The following is a 22,437-nucleotide window of genomic DNA, read 5'->3' as shown; positions in this document are numbered from 1 at the left end:
CAAAAAGGTTGCTACTTCCTTCTGAGGATGAGGCTGAGGGGAGGAGAGCAGAGATCAGAGGGAGCCTTAGGAAGTGGTGACATTTAAGCTGGACAGATAATTAAAATCCAATTTAACAACTTACTGGCACTTAAAAGAAAACAAAGAAATAATACAGGGAAGGATGGACAGATTGACTGCCGGGTGTAAATTAAAATACCACGTGTAAGGACAAACAACATGAGGCTTGCTGCAGCCATGGTAGCCTGAGTGTGAAGGCTATGCATTTTAAATGCCTCCTTTAAAACCAATTTAAAAGGACCAGCATCTTACTCATAGATGAAGGCATGCAAAAGCACTTCCTAAAATAGTTCCCACTCCTTAGGAACCACCCAACAGTACATGTAGCCATGAATGTAACAGATCCCACTTCTTCTGTAATCGCTCATTATAAAATTACATAGAAAATGGGTGCGTCTTCCCTGTTAACAAGATTGTGGTGAGATTGGACCTTTAATTATCTCTGACTAGCATATATGCAACAAGGATGGAATCTTTTAAAATTATTTAAATATGAAGATATTAAAGGTTTGCAGCCTTTACTTTGTTTTATTTTTGAGACAGAATCTCAGGTAGCCCAGGCTGGTCTCGGAGTCATTATGTAGCTGAGGATAGCCTTGAACTTCAGATCTGCCACCTCCTGAGTGCAAGTCTGACAGGCTTCCTGCCATTTATGCATTGCTGGGGATTCCAGCTACAACTTCACGGATGTCAGGCAAGCATTCTGCTGGTTGTACCACATGTTCAGGTCATTACCTGAAAACATTTACACCACAGACTATCTTGTAGAAATATCCTCAAATATAGAAGGGAAACACTATGTACCAAGATGCCCATGTGAGAATGACAACTAACGCAGCAGACAACATGGCAAGCTAAACAATTTTAACGTCCCCAGAAAAGCTTATGTGTTCATATGCTAGACGATGATGCTAATAATAAAATGCGACAAAGAATTTCAGACTGGAAGGTTCCTTGCTTACACGGGAAACCCATCATTTGTGTGCAGAGAACAATGTGATAAAAACACTGATCACAGAGAAAGTTCTGGAATGAAACAGATCACAGTATTGATGGTTCCATCTCTTTGGGGAGATGTAGTTCACTGCCCTTCCTATCCCTTCTCTTTATCTTACATCCTTTCCAAGTTCTCTTTAAGACTGCCCTTGCAGAGGACCAGAGTTTGGTTCGCAGCTCACATCTGCCTGTAACTCCAGCTCCAGAGCATCTGTCGCCCTCTTCTGGCCTCCTCGGGCACCTGCACCCATATGCCCACCTACGCAGAGACACACACAATTCACATAATTAAAATAAATGAAACGACTTGTGCCAAGAGAGAAATGCCTGCCTTTAAAGACCATGTCCTCTCTCGTTTCCTCAGCTTTCCTTCGCCGCCACCACGCCTGTTCTTGCGGATAAGAAGAAGTACCCATATTTCTTCCGGACGGTGCCCTCAGACAACGCGGTGAACCCGGCAATCCTGAAGCTGCTGAAGCACTTCCGCTGGCGGCGCGTGGGCACACTCACGCAGGACGTGCAGCGCTTCTCCGAGGTACACCCAGCCCACGTTTTAAATGGGATTGTTCACTATGCCATTTACATACATGTGTCGCAGTATCTAGCTCCCATAACCTCTCCGCCCCTCCTTCCCTCACCATCTTCCTCTCCCGAACTCTCCCCTTAGTCTGTCTCACCCCTGCTCATCCTCTCTTGTTCTCTCTCCCCACTTCCTCTGCTCTCTTTACTCCTAAACCCCCATTCTGACTTTCTCTCCCCCCAGGGGTGTTTGCTCTAGCATTCATCCATCTAGAACGCTTCTCAACAGATCCATTTAAGCCCCAGTGACTTCATACCATATATGAAATGGAAGTTTTGCTTTTCATTTGCTCTGCAGTGGGTCCCAGAGACCTTGATTTGACCCCTGTTTAGTAAGGTCGCATGCGCACGCACATAGGTGCATTTTAGCTCATGGAACTAGACCAGGGATGGGGAGTGTTCACAGCCTTGCGCCTCACAGCCTCCTTTGGGCCTAGGTATGCGTGTTGTCAATATCTTTCTAAAAGTAAAGTTATAGGCTATTAAAAATGAAAAGAACTAACTTCCTAAACGGCTGGTCCACTTTTAGGATGCTAGAAGATTCCCATCTGGGCACCTTGCTGTTTTCTTTTTCTGACATCTCCTCCACCTCCTTTCCTCTTCCCACTTGGACTCTCCTTCCGGTCCAGTCACAGGAAGGCTTAGAGGCATCCTGTGGGCCATAGGTCAGGGAGGCTTACACTGGAGAGTGGCAAGCACAGAGCCTTGAGAGAAGCTGTGTCCTGGGCTCTAGCAGAGTTTGAAAGGGATGGGGGCTGGGTATCGCCAGCTTGGCTTTTGCTTCCTCCCCACCCACCCACACACACCCCACACACACCCCCACCTGTCCCACAGATCTCTTTCTCTATTCAGCAGTCACTCAGCAGTTGCCTGTGAGAACCTAGAAAGGCCCCCTCTGAGCTGTGGTTCCAATTCCCGGAAGTAAAATAAGGACAGCCACCCCCACCCCCACCCCCAATACCTCCCTGTGCCTGTGTGAACTGGCACTGTGACCAGTAAAGCCCTGCACAGAAAGGAGCTGGAAGTGTTTGGAGGTGATCTGAGCCAGGCGTGCGTTCCCAGGCATGGCCCTCCGTGAGGACCAAAGGGACCTTGACCTCCAGTGGGAACCACTCTCTGCCAAGCCACAAACAGGCTTTTGCTGGGAGACTCCTTTATAGAGCAATGACAGGGCTCCCAGTGAGTAAGAAACCCTGTGGTGATTCAGGGGTGCCTGCTCAAATAGCATCTTTGGCTGTAGGAGCCTAAAATGTCCTTAAAGAAGCGGCTCCTAATCTCTTTATTGTGTAGAAGGGGAAACTGAGGTCCACAGCAGGGAAGGGGCAACGTTCCAGGTTTCAAAGTATCCCCCAAGGTGACAAAAGATGGTTCAAGCCAGTGAGGGAATGTCTCAGTGGGACAGTGGGACAGTGGGACAGTACCTGCTTAGCGTGCATGAAGCCCTGGATTGCACCCCAGAACCACATAAACCCGGTGATGCTCACTTGTGACTCGGTGCCAGGAAGATGGAGCCAAGGCCACCAGAAGGGTAAAGCCATTCTCTGCTCCACAGCAAAATCAAGGCTTGCCTGGAATACATGAGGCCCTGCCTTTAAAAAGAAACAAATAAATAAAATAAAAAGAACGAAAGAAATTTAAATTAAAAAGAGAGGAGAAATGAATTACAAAGTCCTAACCGCTGCTTCAGACATCAATTCTTTTACAGGCATGACTTCCTAGAGTCACATGGGAACTTCTGGTCGAGAGCCTCCGAGATCTGAAACTCACAGAGCTTGGTCTAAAGCAGCGGTTCTGAACCTTCCTAAGGCTGTGACCCTTTAACACAGTGCCTCACGTTGTGGCGACCCCCCCCCCCATCAAATTATTTTTGTTGTTATTTCGAAACTGTAATTTTGCTGTTATGAATCATAATATAAATATCTGTATTTTCCTGATGGTCTTAGGTGACCCTTGTGAAAGGGTCATTTGATTCCCCAAGGAGTCCAGAGCCACAGGTTGAGAACCGCAGGTGTCAAGAGTGCAGAAGGACAGCCTGGCTGTCCATCAAGGGCTTTGACGATTCCTAAGCTCCTCCCCTCACGCTGCCTTCCTCTGACCTCATCATATTACTGGCCCCCACCTTCCCTCCTAAGGATCCTGCCCTATAGGGTGAGATGATGACTCCCATATTGCAGACGAGGAAACTTAGGCTGCCAGAGGGCAGATGGCTGTGCCTTGCGCCTCAGCTCCTGGTCATTATTTTTGCTTTGACACGGTCCTCCCTAGTGACACTGTCCTCCCTGGAGTCAGGTGCTGGCAGTTTGATGTCATATCAAACGTTGTCACACAGCTCTGTCAGGACTGTCTGCCGTGGTCTCGGCATCTCAGTGGGAAGTCTCCAAAACACAGGATGTGGCTTGGTGGCATTGCTGTCAAGGACCCTCCTTGATTAAAGCACTCGGCCCAGCTGACTCCTCTCTGCCTGAGAACCTGGGCATCCTGGCCAGGTGTCTGGGCTGTACCACTGAACAGCAGCCGCTGGGCCCTAGCCAAGGGCTAACAGCTTCTCGGGAGTGCAGGGAAAACTGGGTTCCTTTCAGGGAACCAGTCGGTTGGCAGTGTTAAGCACTTCTGTTCCAGGTAGGCTCAATGAGAGGGACCTAAAGGGAAAGCCAGCCTGAGATGGGAGGAAGGGGTATAATTCCAGAGTTCACCAATGTGGTCTGGTGCTATGGACCAGGCAGAGGCTGGAGGCCATTCCAGCAATGGCACCAACTGCTCCTGCAAGCCTACTGTGTGGCAATACACCTGGGAGATCTGAACCTACTTACTCCGGACAGGAAACCCATGACAGACTGAGGATACCACTAATGACCAACTGTTGATCCAGTGAGTGTCCTCAGTTACTTATAAGGTTATAGGGAGCAGAAATACTCAAACGCGGCTGCAATCACCAAAGCCTAATACAGCATGGCAGACAGCTCGTGAAGGCTGGAAACCTGGAGCGCCCTGCACAGCCTGCAGACAGCTTAAGGGGTCAGGGCCTTTCCCAGGCTTGAGCCTCTTCGAGGCAAGTGTGCTGGTCACTGCTCAGCAGTCCTCATTCTTATATAAGCCTGGGCAGGGAGGGGACCCAGCGCGTCTGTTCGGTTTTAGGGACTTCCTGAAGCATTTACGATGTTTGCTTTCTGATCTCAAAGAGTTTCTGTGCAGGATGAAATGTTCCACCTCCTCATAGAATATCTTGAATCCTAAGAAGATTTCCTCTAAGATGAAATGTTTAATCTTAGAGGAAATAAGCTACACAACAGTCCCCATGAGTCAAAGCTGATGCCCAATGGCCCCAGGCAGCTCTGGATCTGGCTCAGACAAATGAAGGATTTGTGGCTAGAAAGACCAAGTGCGCTGCAGCCGTGCCTCTCCGGATTAGAGATTGTACAGCCGGAAAAGGAATGACTCAGTACCAGGCAGTCTCATCCATAAGCCTGGCTTTTCAAGCAATGCTGCAGTACCACATGCTTACTTCAGTTTACAGCAGCGGGTTTCCCTGTGTAAGAGCAGATGTCGCTTTGGGAGACAGAGGTTTAGACAGCAAAGATGAAATTAAAAGACCCCACCCCCATATGGTAGTGCCCATCCAGTGGTCATTCACTACCGGAGGAATTCAGGAGGCAAGCTCTGGGAACAGATAGCTATCCACACAAAGAATGACAATGTGGCCATATGGTGTGTCAGACCTAGTGTTTGTGGACATGGTCCTGGAGTTATCACCTATCAGGCTTCCTATACAGGTTCTTATTTCTTGCAATTATTAGGAGAGTTTTGCTCCCCACCCCCCGCTCCCCGTGGGGTGTGTGTGTGTCTGTCTGTCTGTCTTTCTGTCCATCTGTCTGTGTTCATGTATATGTATATGCACATGTATGCATATGGAAGTCAGAGGTCATTGTCAGCTGTCTCCCTCATCCCTCACTCTCCACCTTGTGTTTTTGAGACAGGATCTCTCATTGAAGCCAGAGCTTACAGATTCAGCTGGTTGGCTAGCAGCAAGCCCAGGGATGCACTTGTTTCCATCTCCCTGCAGAGGAACGTTCTGCATGGGTGCTGGGGACCTAAACCGGGGTCCTCAAACTTGCACAAAACGTTCTTTACTGACTGAGGTGTCTGCCCTCCCCCATTTTGTTTTGGTCTGTTGGTTTGGTTGGTTTGGGGACATAGGGTCTCACCGTGTAGCTGTAGCCTTCAATTTACTGCCCTCTTCTCTCCAAGTGCTGGGGTGATACACATACATGCTTTTTAAAGTATTTATAAGTCTTAGGTTCCCTAAACTGGATTCTCCACTTTCAGCAGCTTTGCTGGGCTCTAAGGTTCCAGCTAGACGGCCGCACATCGCTAGTGTCTCTGTCAGTCCTGCAGTCCTGCACCCATCCCTCCTGGCTCTCACTTGTGCCCCCTGTCCTTAGCCCTACTGCCAGCCTCTTGTGACTATTAGCCCATCATCTCCACAAGACACAAGTGAACAGCAAAGCCACCTCCAACAAATCACTCGCTCTGAGTCCATTTCTCTCTGTGAGACAAACGAGCTGGGCTGTTGACTTGGAAGTACCTCAGAGTGTTTAACTGAGGGAAGGGGTGTCCATGAGCCTGAAGCTGCCCCTCCTGGGGAGACAGCCATGAGATTTAGCCTCCCCACACTCTTACCCAGCCTCCACCACAGCGCCCCCATACACACACAGAGTAACGTCACTATACCTGAGGATCTGACCTTGATTCATGTTCTCCCAAAGCCCAGAGACTCTGTTAGAGTTCAAGCCAGTGGCGCACAGTCTGTATTTAGGCAGGCCCGCATAAGCATACGTCTTTGGTTTGAACATCCTGTTTTTTCCTGGCAGTGCTAGGCATTGAACACAGCATCTTGTTCATTCCAAGCAAACACACAAATCACTTTCACTGCCCTAAAACATTATGTCACTGTGCTAACACGCATTCTGCTCTCCCATGTCTTCTCTCGGTTTGGTAGTCATTGTCTGGATATACCACAATTTACCCACTCATTACTGAAGGGCACTGTACTGGCTAGTTTTGTGTCAACTTGACACAGCTGGAGTTATCACAGAGAAAGGAGCTTCAGTTGAGGAAATGCCTCCATGAGAGCCAACTGTAAGGCATTTTCTCAATTAGTGATCAAGGGGGAAAGGCCCCTTGTGGGTGGGACCATCTCAGGGCTGGTAGTCTTGGTTCTATAAGAAAGCAGACTGAGCAAGCCAGGTGAGGCAAGCCAGTAAAGAACATCCCTCCATGGCCTCTGCATCAGCTCCTGCTCCCTGACCTGCTTGAGTTCCAGTCCTGACTTCCTTTGGTGATGAACAGCAGCATGGAAGTGTAAGCCGAATAAACCCTTTTCTCCCCAACTTGCTTCTTGGTCATGATGTTTGTGCAGGAATAGAAACCCTGACTAAGACAGGCACGTTGGTTGCTTCCAAGTTTGGGTAGTTAGGAGCAATTCAGTCATAAACACCCATGCGTGGATTTTTGTGTGGACATAATATTTTCAACGCCGTTGAGTAAAGTTGGTTGCCGGATCACAAGGTTGGGCTTTGTGGGAAACTGCCTCCAGACTCCCTAGAGTGCATCCCACCAGCGACAAGGAGCACTGCTCTGAACTCCATGTCTTTGCTGGCATTTCGTGGTGTCAGTGCTCTGGGTTGGCCATTCTGAGAGATGCACAGTGGCATCTCACCATCAAGGGTGACCTTTCCATACCAAAGATCCTTCTTCAAGTGGCAGGACTCATCATGGGCCTTGATCTGCCCATGACAAGAATGTAGCCATCTGTGCGGTTTCCTCTTCAAAGCCCCTGCCCTTTTGGGCCCTCCCGAGCCCTTTAGGAACCTTTCCCAGGGCCAAGCGGCCATCTGCTCCACCACAGGGGTGGCGAGCCCCTCTGAAGTGCAGCTTGCTCTTCTGGAGAGCATCCTGGAACAAAGTCTGCAGCGGAGGACAGAAGGACCCACCCCGTGCTCTGAAGCCACAGGCCACCTTTGTGAGAATCACAATCCTTTCCTTCTCATTTAGCAAGAACTGGCCTCATAGCATGGGTAGCATAGCTTAAAAGACCTTTAGAGGGCCTTTTGAGAGACCCCTGCCCTGACAGAAGCACCTTCCCCACCTGTCCTCACTCCCTCTCCTGTGGGATGTGTATGCTCAGGCATCTGAGATCACCTTTCCCTGCATGGGCTTTTAGCATGGTGCAGAATAAGATAGTACCTGCCAACCTCATGGCCCCCTCACCAGTGGCCACTCTATCTCCGCGGCCCATCTCTGTGTGTGCTCCTGGCTTGTGTAGGTTCATTGGGGGTGCCTCTCAAGGATTTGTGCTCAGTACGCCAGATTTGGGGTGGCTAACACTTCCTTCTTCTGGTGGCTGTGCCAGGAATGGTGAGATGAGGTTGGGAGATAGGAATGCCAACAGCACCTTCCGTGTGTGTACCAACCCTGCCTCCTGCCCAAACTACCGGGGCCATTGAGAAGCTGGGGGAAGCCAGTGGCTCAGATTCCCACAGAACTCAACCAAGGCATGCTGTCATTTGTTTATGGCTTTGGGGAATATGACATTGTTTGCAGAGATCTCAGTGATGGGGACACCTCAGTGAAAATTCGGAGCCAGCCACTGGAACCAGCAAGGACTAGGGGTTTGCCATGGGAAGCTCCTGGATGACGTCAGTACTGAGCATTGAGAAAGTTTGTAGTCAGCTTCTGAGTGGTTGACACTTGATTCCTCTGCCTTCAGGATGGGGCAGCCCTATGCCCTACTGCAGGGATCCCCCCCCAAGCATGGTACAGGATCAGAAGCATCAGTAACAACACTGGGCTTCACACCAGAAGTCAGATACAGGGCCCAGTGACAATCTAAGCTAAGACTTGAGCACCACAAGGAACTGGCAACCTTTGTGTAGCAGTGAGCATCAAATAGCCCAGTAGCACTGAGAACCTCTGATCTCTGACCCTAACCACCACCACTTACTGGCTTGCCAGTACATCAGCAGTACTTGCCAGTACATTGGGAGAAAGGAGGAGACGTTGGACGAGTTATATCCTAGTCCTGATGACCTATTGCCCCACACCCTAACTCTCAACTGAAGATCTGAGACTTTTGACTGACATGGCTGCAGCCCAGGCATGCATCTACTCTATGCTCCCAACTCTGGCTCGCAAGGGAACAAGTCCTGTGAGACACCTGCCAGGATCAACTCTAATGGCCTGCCCACACCAGGGTGGCTGTTGCCACAGCCTCTTTGGCATGCTGGAGGACAGAGGCCCATTGTTCACTACAGTGTGATCTGAATGGAGGCTGTGATGTTTGAAGCCCAATAGTGCTATATTCACAGTACATACACTAGAAAATGTGAGATTGTTGTCTGCTCATGGACCGAACTCCTGGGTGTGGCGAGAACACTGCTGGGGACGGGTGAACTGCTGATGGAAGATTGGGACAGGGGTCTGTCAGTGGCTTTTCCCTGGAGCCTAATTTAGAGGATAGAGTATCCAGTGGGAGGGACCTCAGGCCTTCAGACTCTGCTATGACCCCGCTGGGGTGGACACAGGGCTTCCTATGGAATTAGTTTCTTGTTAATGTACCTCATGGATGTCACCCTCCAGTGGGTTCTCTGTGATGCCCTTCCCCTCACGGTGAGAGTCCACACCTGGGAAGAGCCGTGCCCCTCAGAATGACCAGCCCTCAATGCCTGTCACTCAGGTGGCAGTGGACAACCCTGGAATGTCTAGAGAGAAGTCAGAGTGATTCTTTGCTGGATGCCTTGGTTTGTGTCAGAGGACCTGCCCAGCCATAGCTGGTGTGTGACTGTCCTCCTTCCACTACAGGACTTGGGGATGTGGCTGACAATCATGGTGAGGAAAGCCCCTAGATCTGGTAGATGGTCCTCCCTAACACTCCTCTAGGACCTCAGGGCCCTCTGCTCTAAACCAGAAAGAAAGGGCCAACTAGTCTCTGCTCACAGAGGTGGGGTAGCCGTGTGAGGGTCAGTCAGGCAAGGGCCACAAGGGTTCCAGACCACAGGTGAGGAAGGGAGTGTGCTGCCTTTGAGACAGTGTCTGGGCCATCCTTACCATCCTCTAAGCTCTCTCAGGGACTCTGCCTGGGTGTGCCTCCTGCATCCCAGCCAAGTTCCCAAGATGCCATTCTGGCCCTGGAAAACAGCTACTGCGTCAGCCCTGAGGAGAAGGAAAACGCACTGCCTTGTCATCTGTGGTCACTTTCTGAGTACCTACTGTGTGCAGGTGACTCCATTCACCCAGAATGGTGACATGGTTTAGAAAGGACTTACCAAGGGAAGGGTTAGTGCCGTGCCGGGTGTGACAGGCAAGACTTAGCAGGTGCTTATGGGATCTTCGGGCTCTGTCCCTTGGCGGAGAAAAGCCTGGGGGGAGGGGTCTTTGGCAAGCATCCTTGACTCCCACTTCACCCCAGAAGCAAGTAGGGAGCTGTGTGTGCTGAGCAGCCCATCTCTTGGCACTTCCTTCCAGACCCCCGGAACTCTTGACGTGCTGTTTCAGCATGCTATTTTATTATCCCCCAGTTCCCAGATCTTAGAGACCAGCACGCCCCACCACACCTGCTCGCACCCTGCTCCCAGCATGCCTTACTTCAGACGGCCTCTGAGCTGACAGGCAGCATGTGTGTAGGTTCTCCACAGCTATTCTGGTACACTCTGGCTTCGAGTTCTCCCCCAAGGCCCATCTGCCTGGCTTCGGGAGCCCCAGGGCCTGTGTGAAAGGAATGGAATGGAGATGTTGGATAGAGCCTCCAGGAAATTGTGAATATTTGGTTGGGAGAGTCAGCTGTGAGGAAGCCAAGCTTCCTGTCATCTATAGAAAGCCATGGAAGGGGTTTTTTTTTTAGAAGAGAGTGGGGTGGTCACAGTCCTCAGGGCCGATGAGGACAAACAGACCTGAAGCCAAGAAACCCTGTAGTCATGAAGAAGAGAAGTTACAAGGCTACAGTGACTCTTCATGTGTATTCTTTTAAAATATTAATTATTATTTTCTGTCATGTTGATAAGGTTCTTGATGCAGAAAGTTGACAAAATAAGAAAGGGGGGGAAGGAAAATAAAAAGTCAGCCATAACTTTAGTTAGTCCATTTTCCTATTGCCATTATAAAACACCTGTGACCGAGTGTATTATAAAGAAAAATTGTTTACCCAACTCGTCATTCCGGAGGGTCAGTGATGTGGCACCAACATCAGCTAGAGTCTTCTGAGAGCTTCACTGCAGACCTGAGGGTGTGAGAAGGCCAGTCATGGCTAGTCAGCCCTCTCTTGAGGACTGCATCTCTTCCTTCTGAAAGGAACACCTTCCAGGACGTAATTAGTTCCCACCAGGCCTCATGTCTCAAGGTCTGATCACTTTCCACCACAGCCACACAGAGGACCAAGTCCTCCACACACGAACCACTTCAGGAGGGCAAAGCCCAGAAACCAGTGTTAGCATCAAGCTCGGTCGTGATGGTTTTCCTAACAAGTGTGAAGAATTCTGCGGCCAGGAGCAATGTATTCTTCCTATGTGCTCGGCCTGGAGTGAGCATCCTCCCAGGTTAGCGAGTGTCCCCACCGCACCCTGGTGACCAGTAGCTGTCTGTCCCTGGGGCATATTTCAGGCTTATTTTCCAGTCTTATTCACTCTGCCGTCTGACCCTTCCTTCCTTTATTCTGCAACTATTCTGCCTGCTGAAGTGCTTCCAGAGCTGTTAGCGTTTTATTTTTCTTCAAAATTTTTATTTGTCATTCCAAGATATGTTGGAACGAGGCAGATCTGGATTTCCTGCCACCGCCTTCATCCGGTCCCTGTTCAAAAGCCCCTGCCGCTCCCTCGCTCCCTCGCTCCCTCGCTCCCTGGCTCGCTGGGCGCGCTATCACTTACTCAAGCGAGGAGAGGCCCTGATGCAGAACGCGGAGGTAACTGCCAGTTTGTGGCTGATTATACACAGAGATACAATGGACTCTTATTGGAACTTCTGTCTGCGCATCTCTGATTATCTTCCAGGGATGGTTCCTAGAAATAGCACTCGTGCATTTTGAACCTTTTGTGTGTGTTGCCAAATTGTCCTCCGAGAAGATCACACCACTGAGTGCCAGCGCCTCAACGCACATTCTCTCACCCTTGGCAGTGGCTGTTTTAATTTGCATTTCTTTGATTACTATTGAGATTGAATCTCTTTCCTAAGGCTCCTCTTGTTTCTAATTTTCCTTTTGTGAGTTTGGCGGCTCATGTGATTGGCACTTTTCCTGACTGGACCATCCTTCTGTCCCAGGTTGGTGAGCCTGCTTTATACCAGGCCACCCTCCCTTCTCACGTTTGTGGGAGGTATTTGCTCATGTTTCATGAGTCCTTGAACCTTGGCTTTGTGAGTTGACGAGTGGGATTTGTTATTTTATGTGGCTAGGTTTATCGAAGCCATTCTCCTCACCTTTAACGCTCCTCATCTTTAACGCTGTGCTCAAAACCCCCTCATCACAGGGACTCTTATAACTATGTCTGTTCTCTTCCATTGCGTCCACTGTTGCGTTCCGCCTTATCTTGAATTTCAGCTAAAATAAATAAATAAGTGTCTGAAGCATCAAATCCTTTTTCTCCTGCTCCCAGACACTCAATTATTCTTTCGGCATTTAATGACTAGATCTTTTCCAGACTCATTTAAAATGCCTACGCTAAAGTTGACCTTTAGAAAATAACATACATTTCTATATGCTTTTGACCAGTTTCGCAGGATATAAATGTAGCGCACGCCACAGATGTGATTTTAAACTTTCTGGTGGCTACATTTTAAAGTGTTAGAAAATAAATAGGCAAAATCAACTTTAACAATGTGTTTCCTTTGCTGCAACATGTCCTAAATATTATCATTTCGGCACACGTCACTGACTACGCTCCGTGAGGGCTAGGGACCCAGTGGCGCTTAGTAGGGCTGCACCAGCTTGAAGCGTTCCTGCATTGAAGTGTGTTTCGTTGCTCTAACCAATGTGGACCTGGCACCCTGGGTCTTAAGGGGTTCTCACAGCGCGACTGATTCATAGTCCGCGCTTCTTCACTCACAAACTTTATTTTCACCAAATTGATTGTGGTGAGGCTCCCAGAATGCTCTTGACTCTCTTGCCTGAATTCCAGCCACTCTCCGATTGCTCTGCGGCAGACACGACACCTCTGTGACCCATGGTGCACATTCATAAACACGGAGTTCTTGGCTCACTTGTTTGCTGGCTGGCAAAGTAGCCTCGTTTTCTTTGTGTAGGTTCTCTCCTTGGCTGGTGGGGTTGCTTCTGTGTATCCTACATTGAGGCCTGCCTTGGGAGATGGGATCTACTTTCTAGAATATTTTTAAAGTAGTTCTCACTGGCTTATAGGAAAGCTATTGATCTCCCTGCAAGCATCTCTTAGGACTGGTTGTGTTGAATGTATTGCTTCCGGAAGTTTCTCCTCTCTCAGTTCCCTTGAGTCTTCTGAGCAGTTGTCAACAACATCGACATCAAGAATGAGCTTGCTCTTGGTTCCCTGGACCACATCGCCTTTAGCTTCTTGGTTTCTCATTGTGACATCCTGCACAGTTGTTCAGAGCAGAGTGACGGGTTTCTAACTGGTTCCCCAGGGACTGGGTGACTTTCTGCATGTCATTTAATTTCCCATGTTTCTGAAGGTGGGGTCATGTTCAGATTACCTCAGGGGCAGGGAGCATTAAAATAGCTAATATGCATAAGTTCTAAAGGCTTAGAACAGCAGCATCTGGGGCCACACGCTGTCACTCGCCCTTTCTGGTCATCTTGAGGTGTTTGCTAGACATTCGAGTGACGTCTTCAAATAGTGCTAACACTGAGTACTGCCTCCTAGTGCTTACCTTCAATGAGAACATAGCTGGCAAGGTGTGATGCCTGTCAAGTACTCCTCACAGTGTCGAGCGAGGTACTGCCCACGTGTACTCCATATAGGCAGGCAGATCTTCAACCTAGGAAACTGACTGCTCAGACTCTAGTTTGGTAGCCACATTTTCTTTTCTTCAATGTACAAGTTGGGAAATGGCAGCCACCAGTCTTCCTGAATTCATCTTACAATGCACTCGTGCAGCACATATTGATGAAGTGCGTTCAGTTCCAGTCAGAGGAACACAGCTGAGAACGGACTGGTCCCTACCCATGGGGAGTCTGAATCCTTATGCAGGAAAACAGACAAGGAAGGAAGCAGGCTAGTGGCTCTTATGTGACATGATCGAAAGTGCCACAGAGATTAGTCAGGTAGGGCCAGGACAGTACTGAGTGTGGTGAGCTGAGAAGGGCTTTCAGGCTGCCTCCAGGTCAGGATGTCATAGGGAGGGGAGCCCCAGACAGAGCAGCTGAGCGGAGATGCTGGCATGGAGGGCCCTGGTGTGAGAAGAGCGTCAGAAGGCATTGTGGCTGGGGCAGACTGAGGAGGGACAAGCAGTGGCTGGTTAGGACCCTGGGAGGGAATTTTTAGACCTTTTAAGGGGTTGGCTGATACTTTGAGTCATCACAGACTCTACCAGAGAACACCTTGGTGGTCATTCACAGGCTGGGGACTATACTGATATATCCTTGCAGACTGGGACGTCTTTCACTTTCTTCATGAAACCCTTTGTGAAAATTCTTTCCATTTGATGAAGTCAGGGTTGTCTTTTGTTTGCTTTGGTCCTCAGCTTTAAGGAGCACTGGCTAATCCAGGGTCACTAGGTTTTATTTTGAGAGTCTTGAGGTTTTCTTTTTAGTTCCTACGGTTAGACCTTTGGTTCCGGCCTTCTCTGAAATGAGCAATGACTCCAGGGCCTGACCCTACCTACCTACACTAAGCTGAGAGAGCCCACCTTCTGCCGCCCTTGCTTCCTGCTGCCACATGGTGGCGCAAGAAGCGCTGGTCTGCCTGGTTACAGCCCCGGCCCAGGGTCCCTGGGCACACTTCCTAGCACCTCAGCTCCAAGAAAGCTCTGAAGTCTTTCCCCTTCCCCTACCACTCCTTACTCCCCCCTCCTCCTCCTCTCCTTTCCCCTCCCTTTCTTTCCCCACCCCCATCTACATCGTTAAGAACCAGAAAGCAGTCTCTTAGAAAGGCTCCTTCCATTTTCCCATCCCAGACTCTGTGCATCTGCTTTATAAAACAGCCGTCCTGATTGGTGGAAGGGAAGCAGGGGGCGGGAGCAGAAGTTAAATTTTTGGCGAAGCATTACCTTATCTTGTCTTGTAAAGAGAATGGCAAAGCCCAGGCCCTTACTGGGTCTTGTCTCTGTTCTGTCCCACTCTAGGTTATTTCTGCCTTCTTTTCTCTTTAGCGATGTTTGCTCTCAGGACCGTTTCTTTTCTACTTGGGTTTGCACACTTGGTCTTTGCTCTTGGTTCCTGTGAAATGCATTTGCAGAGATGCGTTTGTATTTGATCGTGGTTTTAGCCCACTGTACTGTCAGATAAATGCTGTTTCCTCGACGCTATAATGAAGTGTTCTGCAGTCTTGTTTAAATTTAAAATACTTGGCCTCTGCTTGTCTAATTTCCAATATAGAAATACAGGAACAGCTCTGGACAATTATGACACTGTTGACCTCTGCTCCCATAACCTCTGATTGGGGGGCGGTTATCCAATTTTACTTTTTACATTGTAGATGCTTCTTGTCAACTGTTATCTAACATATTGATTTTTACTGTGAAAGTACACAGCAGTGACCATGATTTAGCAGTCAAATCCTCACTTAACCGGCTAGCATCCACTGCCATGTCTTTGAATCACTCTGTCTCTCTAGCACCAGCGTATATTTTATTAGAATTTTAAATATACCATTTATTGTTTTCTGAGAGTTTCATACATGCATACAGTGTATTCTGATGAAACCCAGCTCCCAGTCTTCGCCCTAACTCCTCCCAGATCCGCCCCACCCCATCTCAGCTTCATCCTCTCTTTTTGTTGATGGTTTTCAAAACAACCCATTGAGTCCCATTTGCGCTGCCATACGATCATAGGTACGGGCCATCCACTGGAGAGAAAGCTTACACATACCGGATATGCAGCCAAGATGAGGAGGCAAACCAGAAAGTGATGAAATAAAACAGTAATAATAACCAATATCAGTCCAAGATTTCCTAACAGAGGCCACACTCCTAAAATGGATTCTCCCTGGCCCAAAAGCCATTAACTGCCAATAGCTCCTCGGTTAGGGGTAGGGGCCCCTGAACCCTCCTCCCCATGCTGGGATGTTGACTGACTGGTCTTGTGTGGTTCTCATGCAGGCAGCTGGGAGCCCCTGGGTGCAGTGAGCCCATCAGGTCCAAAAACACTGTTTTGGTCTGCTCCTCTTGGACCTCTGGCTCTTACAGGCTTTCTGCTATTCTCTTTCTCAATGGTCCCCAAGCCTTGGGAGGAGGGAGTGTGACATAGATGTCTCATTCCTGTCTCAGTATGTATGAGTGCATCTCTAAGTTGCCAGTGTGAGGATGGTCATGTGACACTTCTGTCTACTATGTCATTACATAAGTCATAGCTTCCCTCTGTTGTCTTTTTCGAATGACAAATTATCCACCTGTCTTCTTCAAACCTTTCCTGACATTATATCAAGATTTAGTGTGTCTAGTTGCATATGTAGCAGAGGATGGCCTAATCGGCCATCAATGGGAGGAGAGGCCCTTGGTCTTGTGAAAATTATATGCTGCAGTACAGGGGAATGCCAGGATGGGGGAGTGGGTGGGTTGGGGAGCAGGGTTGGGGGGGATATAGGGGACTTTTGGAGAGGAAACTAGAAAAGGGGATAGCATTTGAAATGTAAATGAAGAAAATATCTAATAAAAATTTTAAAAATAAAAATAATAAAAAATTTAAAAATAAATTAAAAAAAAAAAGATTTAATGACAATGGTTTGGTTGGTTGGTTGGTTGGTTGGTTGGTAAGAGTCCAGTCCTATGTTAGCTACTTACAGAATTTTTTCTCTTTGAAGCAAAGAAAGAAAATATCACATATCTGATATTTGAATGCTTATGCTAAAACATGACTACCACTTTTGTCTGAAGAATTTAGTCTTTAAAATTTTATTAAAGCTCTTTTATAAAATACCTGCAAATAAAACACACACACACACACACAGAGAGACAGAGAGAGACAGAGAGAGACAGAGAGAGAGAGAGAGGTTAACCAGACCCTAAGGTGCCATCTCAGTGGACTCCTGAATAGTTAGAGCAGTTCTGGAGCTGTGGGTTCATACTGGATTTTATAATTCCAACACTCATACCCACACATGCACATATATACCTATATATGCACGCATACACACACATGCACATACAAGCACACACAAGCACACACACACACACAAGCACACACACGTGCACACACACACACACACACACACATGTGCACACAGGCACACACACACACACACATGCACACACAGGTGCACACTCCAGGACAGGATCAAACCAGAGAATCAGCTTTCTATCGCTTCCTGACCTGTGCCTGTTGCCTGCATCAGTTCTTTCCCATCACCCAAATTCCACCCCCCCCATTCCCCACGCTCATATCTTACTGCACTTACATACATGTGCACACAGAAGGGAGGCTACATGTTTTTGTTTTTCTGAGAGTGTATGACCTTGCTTAATAGACATTCTAAGCTTTTCCATTTTCCTGAACATGTTGTGATTTCATTTTTTAGAGATGAATAGTATCCCATTGTATATTTTCACTCTCCATTTATGCATTCTTTCATATATATTATTTATTTTCCCCATGCTATTTATTAAGTATGTATTTTATTATCCATCAGTTTTCCTGTCTGCTGATGGACAACTAAACTAATTCCATTTCCTTGCTGTAGTGAATACAGTGACAATAAGCATGATTGGTAAACTTGTGTGATATTCATGTGCTTTTCCTAAAACACAACGGCAGCTTTTGTTTGAAGACTTTGGTCTTCCTAGTATGAAAGTTTTCTTCCATTAGATCTTTCATTGTTTCTCTTTTGCTCTAAGACCTTGCAGGGTTGATATTCAATGTCAGCCTGGGCAGATTCAGAGCCACCTAAGGTGCATGCTTCTTAGCATCCTGAGACGTTGAATTGAGGAGGGTGGTCCCGTGGAAACATGGCTGGGTCCAGTCCATAAACTGTGCCCCTGAACTGAATAAAAAGGAGGAAGCCAGCTAAGCAACAGGCTATCAGCACTGGTCACTGCTTCCTGACTGCAGACCAGCTGCCTTCCCTGCCACATGAACTGAATTCCTGTATTCCCTTCCTCCCTCCTTCCCTCCCTCCCTTCCTCCTTCCTTCCCTCCCTCCTCCTTCCTTCCTTCCTTCCTTAAGTTGCTTTTGTCAAGTATTGTCATAGTTACAGAAAAAAAATCACCAACACTCGCCCTGGCAGCTGCTCTTTGCTACTTTGTGGCTTCCTCTTTTTCTTACCCTTTATCCCTATGAGTGCTCCTCCCTTTGTTACTTTGTGACTTCTTTTTCCCATCCTTTATCTCCGCCCATCCCCCCTTTATGCTCTATCACTATATAGGAGAGAGAGAGAGAGAGAGAGAGAGAGAGAGAGAGAATGAATCACTAAATAATTTCCTTCTTTTTTCTTCTTTGAGCACAACTAACAAATCACAACCAACGCCCCTGAATGACCAACAACCACCCACACCGCCTATGAGGCTCTAACATTTATACACCCCCTGAAAAGTTTCCAGAATTCCAGATGTCCCAAAGCCGCAGAAACTATCCGCAGCTGGCAACACCCCCACTATGCTACAGCACGAGGCAAATCATAGTCAGTTGCTGAAGACAGTCTGAAGCAGCCCCATATCCGCACACCTGAGGTTAAAATGAAACCACATTCTTATATGTCAGTGTTTTTAAGAAACCAAATTCCAGAATTCACACTTACACCGCCCCCTTGGGAGCCCCTAGTTCCAGAATGAGTCTCTGTTGTTCCTCTCTGCTGCTCTTCTCACTCTGGCATCCCAATCTCCACCCTCACTGATGTCCAGGAGACGTTACCTCCCAGAGATCTCAGGTTATCTTGCACACAGCTGTCAGTGCTCTGTAACTAAGGTTTGCTTCTGGCTGCCTCTAATGTGTCTTTAACTCTCAGATTCAGTAATTTAATTCATCTCCTGCCGTCATTTTCTCAGCTCTGCTGGGGTCCTTTGAATTTCAGTTTCTTTCACTGTATCATTTCCAGCATTTTAGAGTTCTGGTTTGCTTTCATCTGTGAAGCACAGAACTGATGTGACAGTTTCCTTTTACTTCCGGTAGCAAATCTGTTCGTTGATGAAGCCCTTCCTCTGCTCATGTTCACTGTCTGTTTTTACGGCTCATGGCTTCCGAATCCTCCCTGACCTGGGACGCCCTGGCATCCATGAACTTTCCGTGGGTCTCCATGGTTTTAGCTGCCTCTGCTGAACTTTCACTTGAGTCTAAGACAAAACTCAAAGCCAGGGACAGAGAGCTGAGGGCCAAGGAGTCACATGGTGCTGAACTGTCTCAGCTACTCATGGTTTCTCCTTGTAGGTGGGAAACAGCTGCTCCAGATGTTCAGGGTCACTCTTGGCCTCTGCCCTTGCTCTTTTGCCTGTGGTGTCTGGCATGACACCGTGGAGAAACTAGATTTGGACAGCTCTGCTTGCTTGTTATTGGACAGCATAGCCAAACCATTGCTGAAGGCAGGTGGGCCATGTGATGAGAAGGGGGCTCCTCCAAGTGGGTCCGTACCCCCTGCCGCAGCCCAGCGTCTTTCTTCCTGAGCAGCACCCTGCTGTGGCCCAGCCTGTCCTCTGGTGCCTAGCTGCACATGGTAGGCTATGTGGTCAGTGACTGCCCCCAGCCCCAGTACACTCTCCCTCCCCACAGCACAGTGCCCCCTGCTCAGGAAGCAGGGCTGTGAGTCAGCCTTCAATCTGGTTTCCTTGGCATCGTACCTCTCTGAAATTCCTCAAAATTGCTGGCATGTTGATGCTTCTCGCTCCTCTTTTTCCAACACTGAAGCAGATTCTCCTATTTTTGTAACTACCTTGCAGGGTCCTTTCTGTCACTTGCAGAAGGGGGTAGCTTAGGTGGGAGGTGGACATCTGTGCTCAGCTATCCTGTCTTCCATCGTTAAAACGGCCTCTCGCTTTGCACAGTGGTGTTCAGGCAGATGAGACGTCTTAGGCGACTCCTGTTCCGTGGCCCTCTTTTAATGTCTTGCCCTATGCTGGCCCTCATCACATCATCTGGCTTTATAATTTAGCCTTTTGTTTTGTTTTGTTTTGTTGTTGTTTTTCTGGGCATGTCCCCTCTCCCTCTCAAATCCCAAGTTAGCATCCCCTCTGAGGAGTGATTCTTCCGCCAAACATGGCTGCCAGGCTCTGGCAACCTGATCCATATCCAGGCCTCCAGTGATATTGATGGAGCTTCCCACATCCTCCCTGCCCTGCCAAGGTCACGACCTTCGTGTGGAAACAGCAGAAGCTGCTCCCGGCCTCCTGGTCCCCATGTGTCCCTCTCAGCAGCAGTGTGTTTCACTGGAGAGCCGTTTCGGATCCTTCTGGCATATCCTGGCCTTGCTTGTGAATCAGCAGTAAGGCAGCAGGCGGTGGAGGGGTGGGGTGCAGAGGCGCCCCAGGTTGGCTTGGCGGCCTGCCCCAGAACCCAGCATATCACACAATTTGCTGTGCCCAGCCTGTGAACAGCTGCCTCTGGCCCTCTCTGGGGAGTTACCAAGCTGCCACAGCTGCTCCTTCCCGGGAGTAGTGAAAAGATCTCTCCCACCAGAGGCTTCTGCGCATCCCTTTGGGGTTTCACAGGGTGCAGGTTAGCTTGTTCCTGCAGAGAGACCACACCTCTTGGGTTTAGGTCAATGGCATTACTGTGGCTTGCCCTGCAGTAACTGAACCCGAAGTTATCTGTCTTATCCTCTCTTTGATCATATCCCTGATAGTGACCACTGCCCCTCACACCTGGCGCGAATGATCTTACTTTTAAATTTACAACCCACCTGGGGTAAGCCGTGGAGGTACCTTTTTTTTTTTTTAAAGAAGAATTCTCTTGTTCACCTGGAGTGGCCAGGACAGAGGGCTACAACAAGTAGAACCATGGGACTCCAGGTCTGTGTGGTTCCCTCTCCCTCACAGCCTGCAGTGAGCACAGAACCACGGGCTCTAGGGCAGGCTCTGCCAGCCATGACTGGCATCTGCGAGTCCAGCTCCTGGTCTAGAAAAAGTGATTAGCACACAGCCGCACTCACTGCTTCTTGTGTTGCCTACGGCTTCTCTTGTAATACAACAGCAGAACTTAGTTGGGACAGAGCCCAGAAGGCCTGTGAAAACTAAATATTTATGCTCTGGCCCCTTGCAGAGGAACCTGGCTTTCTCTTGCTATTGTGGACCATAGGAAGAAATCAGACTAAAGTTAGGTCCTGAGTTCAGTGTTTTCTAGCTGTGTGATCTTGGGTGGCTGTCTTGACCTCTCTGTGTCTTATTATACTTACCCACACATTGCTTATAACTATGCCTTTAAGTCTACACCAGTGGCCTGAAGTAATGTCCTGGCATGAGTGAGGGACTAGAGGGATGGGGGCACTAAAGGCACTGGTCCTAAACACCCTCAGGTCCTAAAGCTGCCCATATTTCTAGGACATCTTATGGCTGCTTGCCACCTGGGCTTCCCCTGTGGCACGCCTGTGCAGTTCATCAGTCTGCAGGGAGAGTTCATTAGGTTGAGTCTGTGACCGGGAACCCCACCGCCATTTCCTTTTCCATCTATCCTAGGTGGTCTGCCTTCTCCACTCTCTCTTCTGCCTCCCTCTGGACTGCTCTGGAGTTTCTACTTAGGCCCTCCTCTAATCACCCGGACAAAGGTGACATAGACTCCTCTCTAGACTCCCCTTTGGACACCAGGCACTCAGTGACACATCACAGGCAGCAGGTGTCCTCATTCAACCATGCGGATGGCTCACTGATGCAGGCTATAGTTCTGAGACCTTCCAGGGAGGTGCGAGGCCTCCAGACCCTCTGTACACAGCCCAAGGTGGATGGGTGGGTGAATAAGCCACAATATATGGTCCTGCCTTTCAGATCTGCATCCCAAATGGAAAATTCCACTTGGGCCTTGCAGAATAGATATGACTCCCAGTTTCTAGTGAAGTTGTACTGTCCAAACTGCTGAGCTCAGCACATTCCAGGCCCTGCAGCCTGCTCAGCACTCGGGGCGGTGTCCACCCAAGACGCACACTCAGCACCTGCACAGGATGAGGCCGGCTCCAGGCTCTAGGCCAGGGCATAGACAGGTTGTCATTCCTAACCTTGAAGGAGCTGAGACAGCTCAGCTTCTCTATCCAGGAGTAGTGGGGAGCTGCGTATGAGGGGACTTCCTGGTTACAGAACCAAGTAGCCAAGCAGCAAGGAGGGCACCCGAGGGCCAGAGCTGAGCCTGGAGGCCCCAGAGGACGTCATGGGAAGGAGCTGTTTACATGGGGCTCTCGTGGCCTGCGCCCATATGATGTAAAAGAACTGTATGGTTCATGACAAGATGCGAGCCTAGGCATCAGGCTATCCTTAGGAGACCTGTACCTGCAAAGGGAGAGTTCTACAGTGTAGGGCCCTGAAGGAGACGTGGCATGTTGGGAGGAATCAGAAGAAAGCAAACTTCACACAAGTATTTTGGGCAAGGCTTGGGGAATCAATTGGGCTAATGAGACCCCCAAGGACGAGCAATGGTGGGAGTCAGAACCACCACCAGGTGCTCTTGAGGGCAACTGGAGGAGCCAAGCTGGACAGGGCTGGGATCCAAACAAGGAAAGAGGAGC

At 48.8% G+C, this 22,437-nt stretch overlaps 1 protein-coding gene across 1 annotated transcript in view; it reads left to right on the top strand.

Moving 5' to 3' along the window:
* Gabbr2 (gamma-aminobutyric acid (GABA) B receptor, 2) overlaps positions 1-22,437 on the top strand; it is a 329,397-nt gene that overhangs the window by 143,843 nt on the left and 163,117 nt on the right. Inside the window, exon 3 of the mRNA NM_001081141.2 lies at positions 1,421-1,591. Coding sequence (NP_001074610.1) covers positions 1,421-1,591 — 171 coding nt within the window. The remainder of the gene's footprint in view (positions 1-1,420; positions 1,592-22,437) is intronic.

The sequence above is a fragment of the Mus musculus genome, chromosome 4 (assembly GCF_000001635.26).
Source record: "Mus musculus strain C57BL/6J chromosome 4, GRCm38.p6 C57BL/6J".
NCBI classification, from domain to species: domain Eukaryota; kingdom Metazoa; phylum Chordata; class Mammalia; order Rodentia; family Muridae; genus Mus; species Mus musculus.
The sequence above is the reverse complement of the archived record's forward strand: the minus strand, read 5'-3'. Positions and strand labels throughout refer to the sequence as shown.